At 44.4% G+C, this 18,681-nt stretch overlaps 1 protein-coding gene across 2 annotated transcripts in view; it reads right to left on the reverse strand.

Moving 5' to 3' along the window:
- PTH1R (parathyroid hormone 1 receptor) overlaps positions 1-18,681 on the reverse strand; it is a 452,655-nt gene that overhangs the window by 57,619 nt on the left and 376,355 nt on the right. For both annotated transcript variants that reach the window (XM_068235179.1, XM_068235181.1), the window contains exon 5: positions 16,340-16,434. In XM_068235179.1, coding sequence (XP_068091280.1) covers positions 16,340-16,434 — 95 coding nt within the window. The remainder of the gene's footprint in view (positions 1-16,339; positions 16,435-18,681) is intronic.

An 18,681-nucleotide genomic window follows, 5' to 3' on the forward strand; every position in this document is an offset into this window, starting at 1 on the left:
ATGTCTGTTAGCATACATGTATTTCAGGCAGAGAATTTGGATACCAATATCTGCACAACAACGCATGTCAAATGTGACGCCTTTGACTTGCATTACATGGGGACGAACGCAAATTTGCAAAAACCTAATTCACACAGGAATTCTGCCATGTGATTGAAAATTAAAGGACAACTGTAAGGTATCTGGAGGCTGCCATATTCATTTGCTTTTATGTAATAACAGTTGCCTGGCTGTCCTGCTGATCCTCTGCCTCTAATGCTTTCAGCCATAGACCCCGAACAAGCATGCAGCAGATCAGGTGTTTCTGACATTAGTTGTTTCTATTGTGATTCAGAGACTACTGCAGCCATATAGATCAGCAGCAGGACTGCCAGATAACTAGCATTGTTTAAAAGGAAATACATATGGCAGCCTCCATGTTCTTCTCACTTCAGTTGTCTTAAAAAAAGAAAAAAAAAAGCTTTTATGATTTTCACTTCAACCAACACTCAGACAAAAAATTTGCAGATGGGTTAATTGGACAATTAAAGATTGGGTCTGTAGGGTAGATAATAATAGCTGCTGACGGTAATTTGGAAGCGAGAGTGTCTAATGGAAAGAGCAGATATTTGAAACGTGGAGTGACAGGAAATGGGCGGTAATGAGCGGATGTTCTGGCCCGAGGTGCGACACGCGACGTCCTTAATTTGACTTAGCATATTAATAAACATTAAAGCACGGCGTTGCGGTAAAGTTTTAAACGCTATTTGCTTGAACGTTGCAGGAGAGCGGCTGATCGTGTTTGTCATTGTCGCGTCCCTCGCAGCTCCGGAGATTTGCATCGCTTGAATGTCCGCAGGGGAGGCGCGCTGATGTGCAAAAGATAATAACCGCACCAGTAGAATGTCTCTGCTATAAATGGGAGATATTAGGGCAATGCGGTGGATAAGTGGTTAGCATTCTTCAAGCCAAGGATTTCTGGAAGTATCATTACTGATTTATCAAGCGCCAACATATTCTGTGGTGCTGCACGGAGTAAGAACCAAACATGGAGTACGTAGTAATACAGACAATAGTATACACAAAATGATACAAAATAAGAAGAAGAAAGAAGAAGGAAGAAGAAGGAGAAAAAGGAGGAGAAAGAAGAAGGAGAAGGAAGAAAAAGAAAGAAGAAGAAGAAAGAAGAAGGAGAAGGAAGAAGAAGAAAGAAGAAGGAATAAGAAGGAAGAAGGAGAAGGAATAAGAAGGAAGAAAAAGGAAGAAGAAGGAAGAAGAAGGAAGAAGGAAGAAGAAGGAAGGAGAAGAAGGAGGAAGAAGAAGGAAGAAGATGGAGAAGAAAAAGGAAGAAGAAGGAAGAAGAAGGAAGAAGATGGAGAAGGAAGAAAAAGGAAGAAGAAGGAAGAAGGAGAAGGAAGAAGGAGAAGGAAGAAGGAGAAGGAAGAAGAAGGAAGGAGAAGAAGGAGGAAGAAGATGGAGAAGGAAGAAGGAGAAGGAAGAAGAAGGAAGAAGAAGGAGAAGGAAGATGGAGAAGGAAGAAGAAGGAGAAGGAAGAAGAAGGAAGGAGAAGAAGGAAGAAGAAGAAGGAAGAAGATGGAGAAGGAAGAAGGAGAAGGAAGACGAAGGAAGAAGATGGAGAAGGAAGAAGAAGGAGAAGGAAGAAGAAGGAAGGAGAAGGAGAAGGAAGAAAAAAGAAGAAGAAGAAAGAAGAAGAAGAAGGAAGAAGAAGGAGAAGGAATAAGAAGGAAGAAAAAGGAAGAAGAAGGAAGGAGAAGGAAGAAGGAAGAAGAAGGAGAAGGAAGAAGGAGAAGGAAGAAGGAGAAGGAAGAAGGAGAAGGAAGAAGGAGAAGGAAGAAGGAAGGAGAAGAAGGAGAAGGAAGAAGGAAGGAGAAGAAGGAGAAGGAAGAAGGAAGGAGAAGAAGGAGGAAGAAGAAGGAAGGAGAAGAAGAAGAAGAAGGAAGAAGAAGAAGAAGGAAGAAGAAGAAGAAGGAAGGAGAAGAAGAAGAAGAAGAAGAAGAAGAAGAAGAAGAAGAAGAAGAAGAAGAAGAAGAAGAGGAAGAGGAAGAGGAAGAGGAAGAGGAAGAGGAAGAGGAAGAGGAAGAAGGAGAAGGAGAAGGAAGATGGAGAAGGAAGAAGAAGGAGAAGGAAGAAGAAGGAAGGAGAAGAAGGAAGAAGAAGAAGGAAGAAGATGGAGAAGGAAGAAGGAGAAGGAAGAAGAAGGAAGAAGAAGGAGAAGGAAGAAGAAGGAAGGAGAAGGAGAAGGAAGAAAAAAGAAGAAGAAGAAAGAAGAAGAAGAAGGAAGAAGAAGGAGAAGGAATAAGAAGGAAGAAAAAGGAAGAAGAAGGAAGGAGAAGGAAGAAGGAAGAAGAAGGAGAAGGAAGAAGGAGAAGGAAGAAGGAGAAGGAAGAAGGAAGGAGAAGAAGGAGAAGGAAGAAGGAAGGAGAAGAAGGAGAAGGAAGAAGGAAGGAGAAGAAGGAAGAAGAAGAAGAAGGAAGAAGAAGAAGAAGGAAGAAGAAGAAGAAGGAAGGAGAAGAAGAAGAAGGAAGGAGAAGAAGAAGAAGGAAGGAGAAGAAGAAGAAGGAAGGAGAAGGAAGAAGGAAGGAGAAGAAGGAGAAGGAAGAAGGAAGGAGAAGAAGGAAGAAGAAGAAGAAGGAAGAAGAAGAAGAAGGAAGGAGAAGAAGAAGAAGGAAGGAGAAGAAGAAGAAGGAAGGAGAAGAAGAAGAAGGAAGGAGAAGAAGAAGAAGGAAGGAGAAGAAGAAGAAGGAAGGATAAGAAGAAGAAGGAAGGAGAAGAAGAAGAAGGAAGGAGAAGAAGAAGAAGGAAGGAGAAGAAGAAGAAGGAAGGAGAAGAAGAAGAAGAAGAAGAAGAAGAAAGGAGAAGAAGAAGAAAGGAGAAGAAGAAGAAGAAGAAGAAGAAGAAGAAGAAGAAGAAGAAGAAGAAGAAGAAGAAGAGAAGAAGAAGAAGAAGAAGAAGAAAGGAGAAGAAGAAGAAAGGAGAAGAAGAAGAAGAAGAAGAAGAAGAAAGGAGAAGAAGAAGAAGAAGAAGAAGAAGAAAGGAGAAGAAGAAGAAGAAGAAGAAGAAGAAGAAGAAAGGAGAAGAAGAAGAAAGGAGAAGAAGAAGAAGGAGAAGAAGAAGAAGAAGAAGAAGAAGAAGAAGAAGAAGAAGAAGAAGAAGAAGAGAAGAAGAAGAAGAAGAAGAAGAAGAAGAAGAAGAAGAAGAAGAAGAAGAAGAAGAAGAAGAAGAAGGAGAAGGAAGATTGGAGAAGGAAGAAGAAGGAGAAGGAAGAAGAAGGAAGGAGAAGAAGGAAGAAGATGGAGAAGGAAGAAGGAGAAGGAAGACGAAGGAAGAAGATGGAGAAGAAGAAGAAGGAGAAGGAAGAAGAAGGAAGGAGAAGGAGAAGGAAGAAAAAAGAAGAAGAAGAAAGAAGAAGAAGAAGGAAGAAGAAGGAGAAGGAATAAGAAGGAAGAAAAAGGAAGAAGAAGGAAGGAGAAGGAAGAAGGAAGAAGAAGAGAAGGAAGAAGGAGAAGGAAGAAGGAGAAGGAAGAAGGAGAAGGAAGAAGGAGAAGGAAGAAGGAAGGAGAAGAAGGAGAAGGAAGAAGGAAGGAGAAGAAGGAGAAGGAAGAAGGAAGGAGAAGAAGGAGGAAGAAGAAGGAAGGAGAAGAAGAAGAAGAAGGAAGAAGAAGAAGAAGGAAGAAGAAGAAGAAGGAAGGAGAAGAAGAAGAAGGAAGAAGAAGAAGAAGAAGAAGAAGAAGAAGAAGAAGAAGAAGAAGAGGAAGAGGAAGAGGAAGAGGAAGAGGAAGAGGAAGAAGAGGAAGAAGAAGGAGAAGGAAGATGGAGAAGGAAGAAGAAGGAGAAGGAAGAAGAAGGAAGGAGAAGAAGGAAGAAGAAGAAGGAAGAAGATGGAGAAGGAAGAAGGAGAAGGAAGAAGAAGGAAGAAGAAGGAGAAGGAAGAAGAAGGAAGGAGAAGGAGAAGGAAGAAAAAAGAAGAAGAAGAAAGAAGAAGAAGAAGGAAGAAGAAGGAGAAGGAATAAGAAGGAAGAAAAAGGAAGAAGAAGGAAGGAGAAGGAAGAAGGAAGAAGAAGGAGAAGGAAGAAGGAGAAGGAAGAAGGAGAAGGAAGAAGGAAGGAGAAGAAGGAGAAGGAAGAAGGAAGGAGAAGAAGGAGAAGGAAGAAGGAAGGAGAAGAAGGAAGAAGAAGAAGAAGGAAGAAGAAGAAGAAGGAAGAAGAAGAAGAAGGAAGGAGAAGAAGAAGAAGGGAAGGAGAAGAAGAAGAAGGAAGGAGAAGAAGAAGAAGGAAGGAGAAGGAAGAAGGAAGGAGAAGAAGGAGAAGAAGAAGGAAGGAGAAGAAGGAAGAAGAAGAAGAAGGAAGAGAAGAAGAAGAAGGAAGAAGAAGAAGAAGGAAGAGAAGAAGAAGAAGGAAGGAGAAGAAGAAGAAGGAAGGAGAAGAAGAAGAAGGAAGGAGAAGAAGAAGAAGAAGAAGAAGAGAAGAAGAAGAAGAAGGAAGAAGAAGGAGAAGGAAGATGGAGAAGGAAGAAGAAGGAGAAGGAAGAAGAAGGAAGGAGAAGAAGGAAGAAGAAGAAGGAAGAAGATGGAGAAGGAAGAAGGAGAAGGAAGACGAAGGAAGAAGATGGAGAAGGAAGAAGAAGGAGAAGGAAGAAGAAGGAAGGAGAAGGAGAAGGAAGAAAAAAGAAGAAGAAGAAAGAAGAAGAAGAAGGAAGAAGAAGGAGAAGGAATAAGAAGGAAGAAAAAGGAAGAAGAAGGAAGGAGAAGGAAGAAGGAAGAAGAAGGAGAAGGAAGAAGGAGAAGGAAGAAGGAGAAGGAAGAAGGAGAAGGAAGAAGGAGAAGGAAGAAGGAAGGAGAAGAAGGAGAAGGAAGAAGGAAGGAGAAGAAGGAGAAGGAAGAAGGAAGGAGAAGAAGGAGGAAGAAGAAGGAAGGAGAAGAAGAAGAAGAAGGAAGAAGAAGAAGAAGGAAGAAGAAGAAGAAGGAAGGAGAAGAAGAAGAAGGAAGAAGAAGAAGAAGAAGAAGAAGAAGAAGAAGAAGAAGAAGAAGAAGAAGAAGAAGAAGAAGAAGAAGAAGAAGAGGAAGAGGAAGAGGAAGAGGAAGAGGAAGAGGAGGAAGAAGAAGGAGAAGGAAGATGGAGAAGGAAGAAGAAGGAGAAGGAAGAAGAAGGAAGGAGAAGAAGGAAGAAGAAGAAGGAAGAAGATGGAGAAGGAAGAAAGGAGAAGGAAGAAGAAGGAAGAAGAAGGAGAAGGAAGAAGAAGGAAGGAGAAGGAGAAGGAAGAAAAAAGAAGAAGAAGAAAGAAGAAGAAGAAGGAAGAAGAAGGAGAAGGAATAAGAAGGAAGAAAAGGAAGAAGAAGGAAGGAGAAGGAAGAAGGAAGAAGAAGGAGAAGGAAGAAGGAGAAGGAAGAAGGAGAAGGAAGAAGGAAGGAGAAGAAGGAGAAGGAAGAAGGAAGGAGAAGAAGGAGAAGGAAGAAGGAAGGAGAAGAAGGAAGAAGAAGAAGAAGGAAGAAGAAGAAGAAGGAAGAAGAAGAAGAAGGAAGGAGAAGAAGAAGAAGGAAGGAGAAGAAGAAGAAGGAAGGAGAAGGAAGAAGGAAGGAGAAGAAGGAGAAGGAAGAAGGAAGGAGAAGAAGGAAAAAGAAGAAGAAGGAAGAAGAAGAAGAAGAAGGAAGAAGAAGAAGAAGGAAGGAGAAGAAGAAGAAGGAAGGAGAAGAAGAAGAAGGAAGGAGAAGAAGAAGAAGGAAGGAGAAGAAGAAGAAGGAAGGAGAAGAAGAAGAAAGGAAGGAGAAGAAGAAGAAGGAAGGAGAAGAAGAAGAAGGAAGGAGAAGAAGAAGAAGGAAGGAGAAGAAGAAGAAGGAAGGAGAAGAAGAAGAAGGAAGGAGAAGAAGAAGAAGGAAGGAGAAGAAGAAGAAGAAGAAGAAGAAGAAGAAAGGAGAGAAGAAGAAGAAGAAGAAGAAGAAGAAGAAGAAGAAGAAGAAGAAGAAGAAGAAGAAGAAGAAGAAGAAGAAGAAGAAGAAGAAGAAGAAAGGAGAAGAAGAAGAAAGGAGAAGAAGAAGAAGAAGAAGAAGAAGAAAGGAGAAGAAGAAGAGAAGAAGAAGAAGAAGAAGAAGAAGAAGAAGAAGAAGAAGAAGAAAGGAGAAGAAGAAGAAAGGAGAAGAAGAAGAAAGGAGAAGAAGAAGAAGAGAAGAAGAAGAAGAAGAAGAGAAGAAGAAGAAGAAGAAGAAGAAGAAGAAGAAGAAGAAGAAGAGAAGAAGAAGAAGAAGAAGAAGAAGAAGAAGAAGAAGAAGAAGAAGAAGAAGAAGAAGAAGAAGAAGAAGAGAGAAGAGAAGAAGAAGAAGAAGAATGAATACCAATGATACATGTAACATAATAAACAAAATATATAGCAAATTCCAAGACACAAAAGGGTGAGAGAGCCCGGCCCTTGTGAGCTCACAAAAGGACTGGGGAGGTTTAGTAAGGAGTACAACTTGGCCAGTGGATGAAGGGGAAGCTGCCTAAGTGAGAGCGTATGTTTGTCGGGAAAGGTATGTTTTGAGGGAGATTTCAAAAGTCAGAGAGTGACAAATGTGTTTGGGGAGGAGATTCCAGAGGAAGGGTAAGGCATGTGAGAAGTCTTGTATACATGAATGCAAGGAAGTGATTCTAGAGGAGGACAGAAGAAGGCTGTGTGCAGATCTAAGATTGCAGTTGGGTTGGTTTCTGGAAAGTAGTGAGCAGATGTACAAGGGGGAGAGATTATGGAGAGCTCTGTAGGTTAAAAGTGGATCCTCCGGTTAATTGGCAGCCAATGAAGAGCTTGATACAGAGAAGCAGTAGTGGAGGAGTGAGAAGATAAATGAGTCCAGCAGCTAAGTTCAGTACAGACTATGTAATATTCCCCCTTTCCTCCCACATATTTAGGCACACTGTTGCTATGCACAGGGCCGGATTTGTACTCTTTACCACCCAAGGCCACTGTCAGCAGCCACCGCCCTCCAGTATAGGTAGCCAGATGACCCCTCCCCATCCCTCCAGTATAGGTAGCCAGATGACCCCTCCCCTTCCTTCTAGTATAGGTAGCCAGATGACCCCTCCCCTTCCCTCCAGTATAGGTAGCCAGATGACCCTCCCCCCACCTCCGGTATAAGTAACCTAGCCAGATAACCCTCCCCACCCCTATAGCTTAGGTGGCCAGATGACCCTCCCCCTTCCATATAGATAGCCTGATGACCCTGCCTCCCTCCAGTATAGGTGACCCTTCCCCCTCCTCCCCAATATAACCTGCTGCCCACCTGCCCTTGATCCTGTGGTGCCCTAGGCCATGGCCTATGTGGCCTTGGCTTAAATCCTGCCCTGGCTATGCAATAGCTAGGGGTGCCCCTGCTCCAGTATTGGGTCAACCCCAGTATGTCAGAGGAAGCCCCTCAAGTACTGGTACAATGGGCAATTGATTAATCCCCTTAAAGGACTCTACGTAATCCCCTAATAGGAAAAGACAAATATTTATATCACACTTTTCTCCTGGTGGACTCAAAGCACCAGAGCTGCAGCGCTGCATAGGCAATAGCAGTTTTAGGGAGTCTTGCCCAATGTCTCCTACTGAATAGTGCAGGCTTACTAAACAGGAAGAGCCAAGATTCAAACCCTGGTCTCCTGTGTCAGTGGCAGAGCCCTTAACCAGATCACTATTCAGCCACTCTACATTTTGCAATAGTCTCAGCACTGTATTATTATTCACTTTAGCCATGATAGGCATCCACAACAGAGAGGCTCAAATAAATGAAGTAGAAAAGTTATATGAACGAGAAAAGAGGAACTAGAAATTCGTAATACTCAGCCTCAAAAGCCGAATTAAAAATTGTACAACAATTAGTGGCTCCTCTGGCTACCTATACTGGTGGTCACATCTAGTTACCTACACTTACAGATGAGCGTAATGACCTAATTACGATTTTGCGAAATTTCGCGTAATTAGTGTAATTACGATTATGGCCGTAAGTACATAATCGTAATGAAGAAGGATTTCGCGAAATTTCGCGTAAGCGTAATTTTCGCGTAATTTTCGCATTACAGTCGTATCATGCCGTAATTTCGCATTAAACGCTACCGTAATTTCGCGTTAAACCGTAACGCTCCGTATAATATAAAAAAGCCGCCGACTTTAAGGGTTAATAGCAAAGCCCCCTTAAATGCTAAGAGCCTCAAATTTGGAGAATATATTAAGGAGATCAGGAGGAATAAGAGGAAAAATTTTTTTTTCAAAAAGACCTTATAGTTTTTGAGAAAATCGATGTTAAAGTTTCAAAGGAAAAATGTAAACATTTAAAAACCCGCCGACTTTAACGGTTAATAGCAAAGCCTGCTTAAAGTTTAGGAACACCAAATTCCCAGGGTATATTAAGGGGATCAGTGGGAATAAGAGGAAAAAAATTTTTTTCAAAAAGACCTTATAGTTTTTGAGAAAATCGATTTTTAAGTTTCAAGGGCGAAAATGTCTTTTAAATGCGGAAAATGTCAGTTTTTTTTGCACAGGTAACAATAGTGTATTATTTTCATAGATTCCCCCAAGTGGGAAGAGTTTTACTTACTTCGTTCTGAGTGTGGGAAATATAAAAAAAAAACGACGTGGGGTCCCCCCTCCCAGACCTCTTTAACCCCTTGTCCCCCATGCAGGCTGGGATAGCCAGAATGCGGAGCACCGGCCGCGTGGGGCTCCGCACCCTGACTATACCAGCCCGCATGGTCCATGGATTGGGGGGTCTCGGAAGGGGAGGGGCAGCCAAGCTTTCCCCTCCCCCTCCGAGCCCTTGTCCAATCCAAGGACAAGGGGCTCTTCTCCACCTCCGATGGGCGGTGGAGGTGGAGGCCGCGATTTCCTGGGTGGGGGGTTCATGGTGGAATCTGGGAGTCCCCTTTAAAAAGGGGTCCCCCAGATGCCCACCCCCCTCCCAGGAGAAATGAGTATAGAGGTACTTGTAGTACCCCTTACCCATTTCCTTTAAGAGTTAAAAGTAAATAAACACACAAACACATAGAAAAAGTATTTTAATTGAACAAAAAACATAACCACGAAAAAAGTCCTTTAATATTCTTAATTAACCATTAATACTTACCTGTCCCTTTAAATAAATGATCCCACGCAATATCCTCGGAAATGTTCTATCAGTTACAATGTAACAAAGTTATTATGTAACAACTTTGTTACATTGTAACTACGCCGCACCCGACGCCACTCGCCGCTCAGCCGCCGCATACGCGTCCGTGCAGGACGCTAAGTCCCCGCAGCTCCCGCTGTCCACCCCGCCCACATCTGTCACCCACATGTCACCCACATGTGGGTGACATGTGGGTGACATGTGGGAGAGGCGGGGAGGGCAGCGGAGCCGGCGGGGACTTAGCGTCCTGCACGGACCCGACAGAGCTCTGAGCTATATAGCTCAGAGCTCTGAGAAGCATCTTTGTATTTGGGCTCCAAGGAGCCCCATTGACTCCTTAGCAGACCAATGGGGTTCCTTCAAATCAGAAGGAACCCCATTGGTCTGCTAAGGACCAATGGGGCTCCTTGGAGCCCAAATACAAAGATGCTTTCGAGAGCTCTGAGCTATAGCTCAGAGCTCTGTCGGGTCCTGCAGCGCAGACGCGGCGGCGGCGGCGGCGGTGAGTGACGTCGGGTGCGGCGTAGTTACAATGTAACAAAGTTGTTATATTGTAATAACTTTGTTACATTGTAACTGATAGAACATTTCCGAGGATATTGCGTGGGATCATTTATTTAAAGGGACAGGTAAGTATTAATGGTTAATTAAGAATATTAAAGGACTTTTTTCGTGGTTATGTTTTTTGTTCAATTAAAATACTTTTTCTATGTGTTTGTGTGTTTATTTACTTTTAACTCTTAAAGGAAATGGGTAAGGGGTACTACAAGTACCTCTATACTCATTTCTCCTGGGAGGGGGGTGGGCATCTGGGGGACCCCTTTTTAAAGGGGACTCCCAGATTCCACCATGAACCCCCCACCCAGGAAATCGCGGCCTCCACCTCCACCGCCCATCGGAGGTGGAGAAGAGCCCCTTGTCCTTGGATTGGACAAGGGCTCGGAGGGGGAGGGGAAAGCTTGGCTGCCCCTCCCCTTCCGAGACCCCCCAATCCATGGACCATGCGGGCTGGTATAGTCAGGGTGCGGAGCCCCACGCGGCCGGTGCTCCGCATTCTGGCTATCCCAGCCTGCATGGGGGACAAGGGGTTAAAGAGGTCTGGGAGGGGGGACCCCACGTCGTTTTTTTTTTATATTTCCCACACTCAGAACGAAGTAAGTAAAACTCTTCCCACTTGGGGGAATCTATGAAAATAATACACTATTGTTACCTGTGCAAAAAAAAAACTGACATTTTCCGCATTTAAAAGACATTTTTGCCCTTGAAACTTAAAAATCGATTTTCTCAAAAACTATAAGGTGTTTTTGAAAAAAATTTTTTTCCTCTTATTCCCACTGATCCCCTTAATATACCCTAGGAATTTGGTGTTCCTAAACTTTAAGCAGGCTTTGCTATTAACCGTTAAAGTCGGCGGGTTTTTAAATGTATACATTTTTACTTTGAAACTTTAACATCGATTTTCTCAAAAACTATAAGGTCTTTTTGAAAAAAAATTTTTTCCTCTTATTCCTCCTGATCTCCTTAATATATTCTCCAAATTTGAGGCTCTTAGCATTTAAGGGGGCTTTGCTATTAACCCTTAAAGTCGGCGGCTTTTTTATATTATACGGAGCGTTACGGTTTAACGCGAAATTACGGTAGCGTTTAATGCGAAATTACGGCATGAACGAAACGCGAAATTTCGCGTTGAAAATTACGCTTACGGTATTTTCAATTACGATTTTAATGGCAATTTCGCTACGCTAATTTCGCATCGTAATCGCAAATTTCGCATGCGTAATTATAGTAATGCGAAATTACGAAAATTTCAGCTCAACTCTACCTACACTAGGGGAGCTACTTCTGGATACCTATACTGGGGTATGTCCAGTAGTAGTAAGAAGCGCTTTTCTGAGCGTTTTGCAATTGATTCGCGTTTTTTAAAATCGTTTCCATTCACTTTCATTAAAATCGTGGTAAAAATGGCCGTGATTTCCGCAATTTTTACCACAATTTTAATGAAAGTGAATGGGAGCGATTAAAAAAAAAACGCTAATCAATCGCAAAACGCTCAGAAAAACGCTTCTGGTGTTAATGGGCCCTCACTGTGACACTACTGGACATACCCCAGTATAGGTATCCAGAAGTAGCTCCCCCTAGTGTAGGTAACTAGATGTGACCACCAGTATAGGTAGCCAGAAGTAGCTCCCCTAGTGTAGGTAACTAGATGTGACCACCAGTATAGGTAGCCAGAAGTAGCTCCCCCTAGTGTAGGTAACTAGATGTGACCACCAGTATAGGTAGCCAGAGGAGCCACCAGTACTGGAAAAGTAACCAGAGAAGCCCCCAGTACAGCAAAGTTCTCAACTAACCAGCATGCCTGAGGGGATAACAGGGACTTGTTTTGGGGGTTTGGGGTTTTTGTGGGCATGAAAATACGTACCAAGCCTCCAGCACCATCTTGTAGCCTTCCTGTACCTTGTAGAGGACTCCCAGTGGCCTCCGGCATTTGTGCACGGCTACCAGCGTGTTACGTGACCGAATGCCTAGAGGGAGGATGCCGTAAATCCGTTAGGAGCCCGCTAGGTGCAACAGGAAGACTACAAGATGTCGCTGGAGGCAGGGGCATAACTAGAAATCACTGAGCCCCCCACTTCCTGTGAAAATGTGGATGCCCCCCCGCTTCGTGGCCCGCTCAGGACCGTTTTGGGGTGCAGAAGGGGTTGCAACAGAGAGCATTGGCCCCTACATCTGCGGGGAGGGGGGCCACCCCCCCCCCCCCCCTTCACCTTGGGCTCTCCCCTCAGCGCGCTCCCCTCCTGCATTAAATAGGTGGCAGCAGCGGTGGCAGGAACACAGGCATACCTCTGGGTTCCACAGCGGAGGTACGATCTCCTGATAAACAGGAAGTAGCGTGTTTATCAGGAAGTAGCGAGTAGCACTTCCCGCCGATGTGGGGGCCAATGCTCTCCCCTCATGCTGCGACCCCTCCTGCCCCCCCCCAAAGGGCCCTGAGTGGGCCCCAGAGCGGCCCCAGGCCCCCTGCAAGTAAAGGTGCTGCATCCCCCATTGTTATGCCACTAACTGGAGGCTCAGTGAGTATTTGGGGGGGAGGTTTGTGCTTTTTTGCCCGGATGCTCAACCAACCCGCAAGCACACGTATCCGGCATCAGGCGATCCCTGCTGGTGCCAGATACTAGGGACTTTGCTGTATTAGGTAACCAGTGTCCCCATCCTGCAGAGTGCATAGTGGAGCGGAGGGGTGAAGCGTCTCACCTCCCCAGGATCAAGTGATGGGATGCACGCAATACACCTTCCTGCTAGGTGCTCCAGTCTCTATGGCTGAAGTGGCGTCTGCGTCAGTGCCGGCGGGTCACATTAAAACAGACACCGCTGCAGCCATGGAAATGGAGACCAGCTCTGGATTCTAGAGAGGTGAGTCACTTGACCCCTCCGCTCTGCTCTGCACAGGCCCGTATCTCCCCGGCTGGCAGCTTCTCCACAAAACAGATTTTATGTAAGAAAGGCAAAGCTTATTTATGACACCCGCGTCATGCCCCATCTAAGGGGATTGTAGTCGTGATAAAGTAGATTCTACTTTTCCTGAGAATTTATGAGTTTGCCCAGGAGAAAAATCATCCGTAACAAATTAGTTCCCTTTTCTAATTAAAACTGAAGTTTTACATTAGCCCAGAGGAGCAGCAGACCTTCTCCTCTCGCAGCGGTAAAAATGGGAGACAGAGCGAGCCAGATGATTGGCCAGCACCGCCGCGGATCCGCACGATATTCCATCAAGCGGCATTCTTCTCGACTGAGCGGAGCGCGGAGAACGAGGCTGGAGAAATTGCTGGAGACGTTCCGTGTCCTCTGTAATGTGCTGCTCTTGTACCAGAGCAGATGTAACATCCACGGTTCAGCTAAACAACGCAACTATTATACTTTCTTACTGACCTCCAACGTCAACCCTCCGGAACAGAAGGCAAAACAACCCCCCCCCCCCCCCCTCAGCCAGGCTCCCTCCTCAGAGTACAAGACTTTATAATCATATACTCCCTACTCACACGTGTTCCTGACTGCTTGTCTGCTATATCTTCCTTCATGACCTCTTGTTTCTTGAAACTTAAAGGGGCTCTCTGGTGTAAAATTTAAAATATGTGCAAACATAGACAAATAAGGAGTACTTTTTTCCAGAGTAAAATGAGCAATAAATTACATTTCTCCTATGTTGCTGTCACTTACAGTAGGTAGTAGAAATCTGACAGAAACGACAGGTTTTGGACTGGTCCATTTCTTCACAGGGGATTCTCAGCAAGGCTTTTATTCTTTATTAAGATATTCCCTAGAAATGATAGAAAAAAATGATGCTGGCCAGCTTCGCTGCTCGCTACACAGTTTTTTTTTTTGCAGTTGGACAGAGCAACTGCCATTCACTAAGTGCTTTCGAAAATACTAGTCTAGCCCAAATCCTGTTGCTTCTGTCAGATTTCTACCACCTACTGTAAGTAAAGTGACAGCAACATAGGAGAAAAGTAATTTATGGCTCATTTTACTCTAGGAAAACCATACTTCTTATTTGTTTATGTTTGCACATATTTTAAATTTTAAATTTTTCGCCATAGTGCCCCTTTAATATGAGTAAAACAGAACTAATCATTTTTCCACTATCTCTGTCCACCTCTCTGCCTGATATAACAATAAATGTTAATAACAACCCTATCACTTCAGTTACCAAAGCACTGTGCTTAGGGGTAATATTTGACTCCTCTCTCTCCTTTATTCCTCACATTCACTCTCTAACCAGCTCCTGTCATCTCCAACTCACAAACATTTCTTGCGTCTGAACTTTTCTCACTCAGGACACAATTAAAATGTTAATACATGCTCTTATAGTATATTGTCTGGACTAGTGTAACATACTGCTTTGTGGACTGCCAACTAACAGACTGGCACCGCTCTATAATCTGTTCTGAACTCAGCTGCGCATCTCTCTTCTCGCTCTTCCTGCTGCTCCTCTCTACGAAGCTCTTCATTGGCTGTCAATTAACCAGAGGATCCAGTTCAAACTCTTATCCCTCACCTACAAAGCTCTCCACAATCTCTCTCCCCTGTACATCTCCTCACTAGTCTCCAGATACCAACCCAATCGCAATATACAAGATTTCTCACGTGCTTCACCTCTCCTCTGGAATGCCCTTCCACAGTACATCTGTCACTCTCCAACCTTTAATATCTTTAAACATGCCCTCAAAACTCTCTCCCTCTACCTTTGGCCATCCCCTCTTTGAACTCTGGACAAATTGTGCTCCTTACTAGATAACCTGAAAACCCATTGCCTGTATCAACATTGCATACTACCCCACTTTTTGCATCCCTCATTACTTTAGATTGTAAGCTCGTTAGGGCAGAGCTCTCTCACCCTTTTGTGTCTTCAAATTTGTTACCCTTGTTTGCTTCGATTACAGAACAGAGTACACAATTATAGATTTTTGATGATAATTCTCGTGTTTAATCTTCGATGGGGAGGTGATTGCTACTTCCCCTTTTTATTCATTTTATTCTTGTTATAACCTGATTGGTTTCTCTGTTCCATCTCCATACCACAGCAGAGGAAGTCGGATCAGTGAATAATGGCGCACAGCGTCTATGCATAAAAATGGCGCCGCATTAAAAAGATACGCTTATCGCTATTTATCGTTAGTACTGCATAATAATGGCGCACAGGGAAAAAAGAAGAAAAACGGCACACACTAACGTTATTTATCAATAGTGGCACACACTAACGTTATTTATCAATAGTGCTGTTCATATGCCAAACAGCAGACGTTATTGCCCACAGTAACGTTATTTATCAATAGCGCCCTACATAAGCCAAACAGCAGACGTTACTGGTTAGGGTTAGGCATCACCAGGGGAGATTTAGGGTTAGGCACCACCAGAGAGGTCTTAGGGTTAGGCACCACTAGGGGAGATTTAGGGTTAGGCACCACCAGGGGGGTGGTTAGGGTTAGGCACCACCGGGGGGGGTCTTAGGGTTAGGCACCACCAGGGGGGTCTTAGGGTTAGGCACCACCAGGGAGGTCTTAGGGTTAGGCACCACCAGGGGGGTCTTAGGGTTAGGCACTACCAGGGGGGTGGTTAGGGTTAGGCACCACCAGGGAGGTCTTAGGGTTAGGCACCACCAGGGAGGTCTTAGGGTTAGGCACCACCAGGGGGGTCTTAGGGTTAGGCACAACCAGGGGGGTGGTTAGGGTTAGGCACCACCAGGGAGGTCTTAGGGTTAGGCACCATCAGGGGGTTCTTAGGGATAGGCACCACCAGGGGGGTCTTAGGGTTAGGCACCATCAGGGGGTTCTTAGGGATAGGCACCACCAGGGGGGTCTTAGGGTTAGGCACCACCAGGGGGGTGGATAGGGTTAGGCACCACCAGGGCCGGTCTAGGGGTTAGTGATAGGTACAGAGAGGGTTCTGTGTGAGAGTAGGGTTAGGTATACCTTTTACATCACCGCTTTTTACAACGATAAATAACGATACAATGTTAACACTAATTTTCAATAAAATAAACAGAGCTAAATAACGATAAAGCTTAACGTTAAATAGTGATAAGGGACAAAAGGGTTAGCGGCAACACCGTGCGCCATTTTCAGATGGATCCGAGGAAGTACAACATAAGTATGACATTCCAAAAATGTTCTACAATGCAAAACAAAAGGCAATTTTAAACGGACCTTGAACAGGACCATAAGATGGCCAAATGAACTTACCTGGAGCTTCCTCCAGACCCTTGTAGTCGGTGAGGTCCCTCAGTGTCCTCCCTCCGTTCTGCCCAGGGCAGGGGGCTCCTTAGAGCGGCGACTTTGGCCAAAGTCGTGAGCCACTGTGCCTACGTGACCCCTCCGCACGTTCGTCTTGTCGTAAGCGTTATGCGTACATGCAGTTCTTGAAAGAATGAACCACATGTGTGCAGAACACTTATGGCGACCGGCGCACCAGAATTTTAGGAGTTTCAGTTGCGAAAACGTAAGGCAGCAGATGTTTTAAGCCAGTATGGTGCACAGCTGCAGGCAAGCACAGCCAACCAAGGGGTTTCTGAATGGAAAACGTTCAGTGGCAAAGGCAACACTTATATTTTCTACTAATCAAAATGACTGATTTTAGAATTTTCATTGTTTACTTTTGGCTATAGTTGGGGTGATTGGAATAGATGGCAACAATCTCTCCCAGTACATAAACAATGACCTTTGGCCTTACCTGAAGTACCCCAGGATGAGGACAGCAATGGTTAATGACCCCAGCGAGATGGAATATCCGACAGTGTAAATCAGATACAGCCGATCGAAAATATCCTGAAAGAAAGAAAGAGGATACGTCAGTAATGTCACCAGTGGCTATCTCCATGTCACTCTGCAGGTCACAGTGTGACACTATGGCGTGCACGCACTACACTGCATTAAAGGACACCCAAAGCGAAAATAAACAAATGAAATAAACAATTGTATCTATCTTCCTTCTCCTACAAATGACTTTTTTTTAAGATATTCCAGTTTTATTTTATGTTTAAATCTACTTTTTAAGTGTTAATTGTTTTTGTTCAATGGCACATTCATTGAAGTATGCCAGAGCTAAAATCTATGAACTTTTGACCCTTGTTATCTCTTTCCTGCTCTCAGAAGCCATTTTCTGCTAGGCAAGTGTTTTATAGTTGGAATTTCTTATCAGTGATGGTCACACTGTAGTCACTTCCTATATGAGTCAGGACTGAGTCAGCCACTTACATACCTGATATTTAACTCTTTCAGGCAGAAAAAGAAAAAAAGGAACACAGCCAAGTTATTTGTATGTTAGGCACTGTACATACCCATATCTATCTCATCATGTCACATGTCACTTCGGGTATCCTTTATGCAGAATTACTTGCGTAAAGTCTTAAAGAGACCATACAGTCTAAAATCAACATGCCATGGATCATGTTCTCTTACAAAGTTATAACGCCTTCCCAGTCTTTTCTGCCCAACTCCCAGGAAACAAAAACACATACAGTATATACGTAGATAAATACTTGCTCTACTTACATAACATGTGTATTGTACCATTTATGTTTTGACTTCAGTGAATGTTATATAGTAAATTTTCCATCTTTACTGCCTCTGACTGAAGCCAAGCCTGATGTCATTTCCTCCCTTACTCGGTTTTTTTTTCTCCCAGAAACTGCACTGTCATATCTATTTTGCTTTGTAAAAACAAATGAACTCAGCATAGATTGCATTTCAGCAGCTTCTGCAGATGGGTGAGATGTATTTCCTATCTCAGCTTTAGCTTATCACACTGAACTGCTCTCAGCCAATCAGCGCGGAGATTGAAGGTGGGAGGGGAGATAACAAGCTTCTCTCTCCTCCCCACTGTACCAGAACAGAGCCAGGCTGACTGAGATAAGATTCATTACAGCAGACACATTTATGATTATATTGGAACTAGTCGTCCCGCGTCGTAGCATACGCCGCATCTTCTATCTATCTAATAGAGTACGTGCCTCAACCTTGAAGCAAGAAGAATAAAGGTGGGTACACACATCAGATAAAAGTCCAATTTTACCCCCTTCCATGTAGTATGAGAGCCATACCTACACAGTCTATTCTATTGAGCTGCACTCCCCATTAGATAGAATTATTTGCAAGATGCTGCACACAAAGTTGCTGTACACATTCAAAAGATCAGTATCTGCAAAAGATCCGTTCCTGCAAAAGATCAGTACCTACAAAATACATTCATAGTCTATATTTCCATGCAGATTATTGTGGACATTTTTCCGCATAAGGGCATAAGCATCCGCATACAATGAATTTTCGATGCTGGTCGAAAACACAAATATTTCTGAAGATTTTCGTGAAAATTCTCCAAAAAACGAAAACAGGATTTTCGATGCGAAAATGACTTAGGCGAAAATTCGCAAGCAACACTGCTACATGCTACATTAGCACTATCCATGAGCGCCACAGGGAGGATTCCCAATGCCCCCTTTTTATACAACCGGAGGGACCGCGGAAACCACAGCGGCACCCCGGAGGGGGAGGCTAGGTGCCGCAGGCGACCCCCCCCAAGCGTGGCCAGCGCCAGGGAGAGCCGTCTGCACCCACCTCCCAATATTAAAAACAGGCACTTACCTTAACGTCCATTGTGTTCTGCTACATGTGCATTAATTTTCTCATGGAAAGCATTTTTTGCAGTTTGTATCCTTTGGAGGCAGGTGGTGGATGGCTTGCTCCGGTGGTGTGAGCCCTGGAGTGAGTTGTCTGCACCTGTCCTCCCCCCCCCCCCCCCCCTCTGGAGTGCTGTATGTGAGCCAGCCCTGAGCTCTAAAGCTCGGGGTGACCCATGCTTCACACCTTTCTCATGTGGTGCCCCCAAGTTAATGCGCATGTAGCAGAACGCAACGGACGTTAAGGTAAGTGCCTGTATTTAATATTGGGAGGTGGGTGTGGACGGCTCTCCCCGACGCTGGCCACGCTTGGGGGGGGGGGGGGGGGTCGCCTGCGCCTCCCCCTCCGGGGTGTCGCTGTGGTTCCCAGGCAGTGAGAGAGCCTGGGACCCTGTGG

This window comes from Hyperolius riggenbachi, chromosome 5, assembly GCF_040937935.1.
Source record: "Hyperolius riggenbachi isolate aHypRig1 chromosome 5, aHypRig1.pri, whole genome shotgun sequence".
Classification (NCBI taxonomy): Eukaryota; Metazoa; Chordata; class Amphibia; order Anura; family Hyperoliidae; genus Hyperolius; species Hyperolius riggenbachi.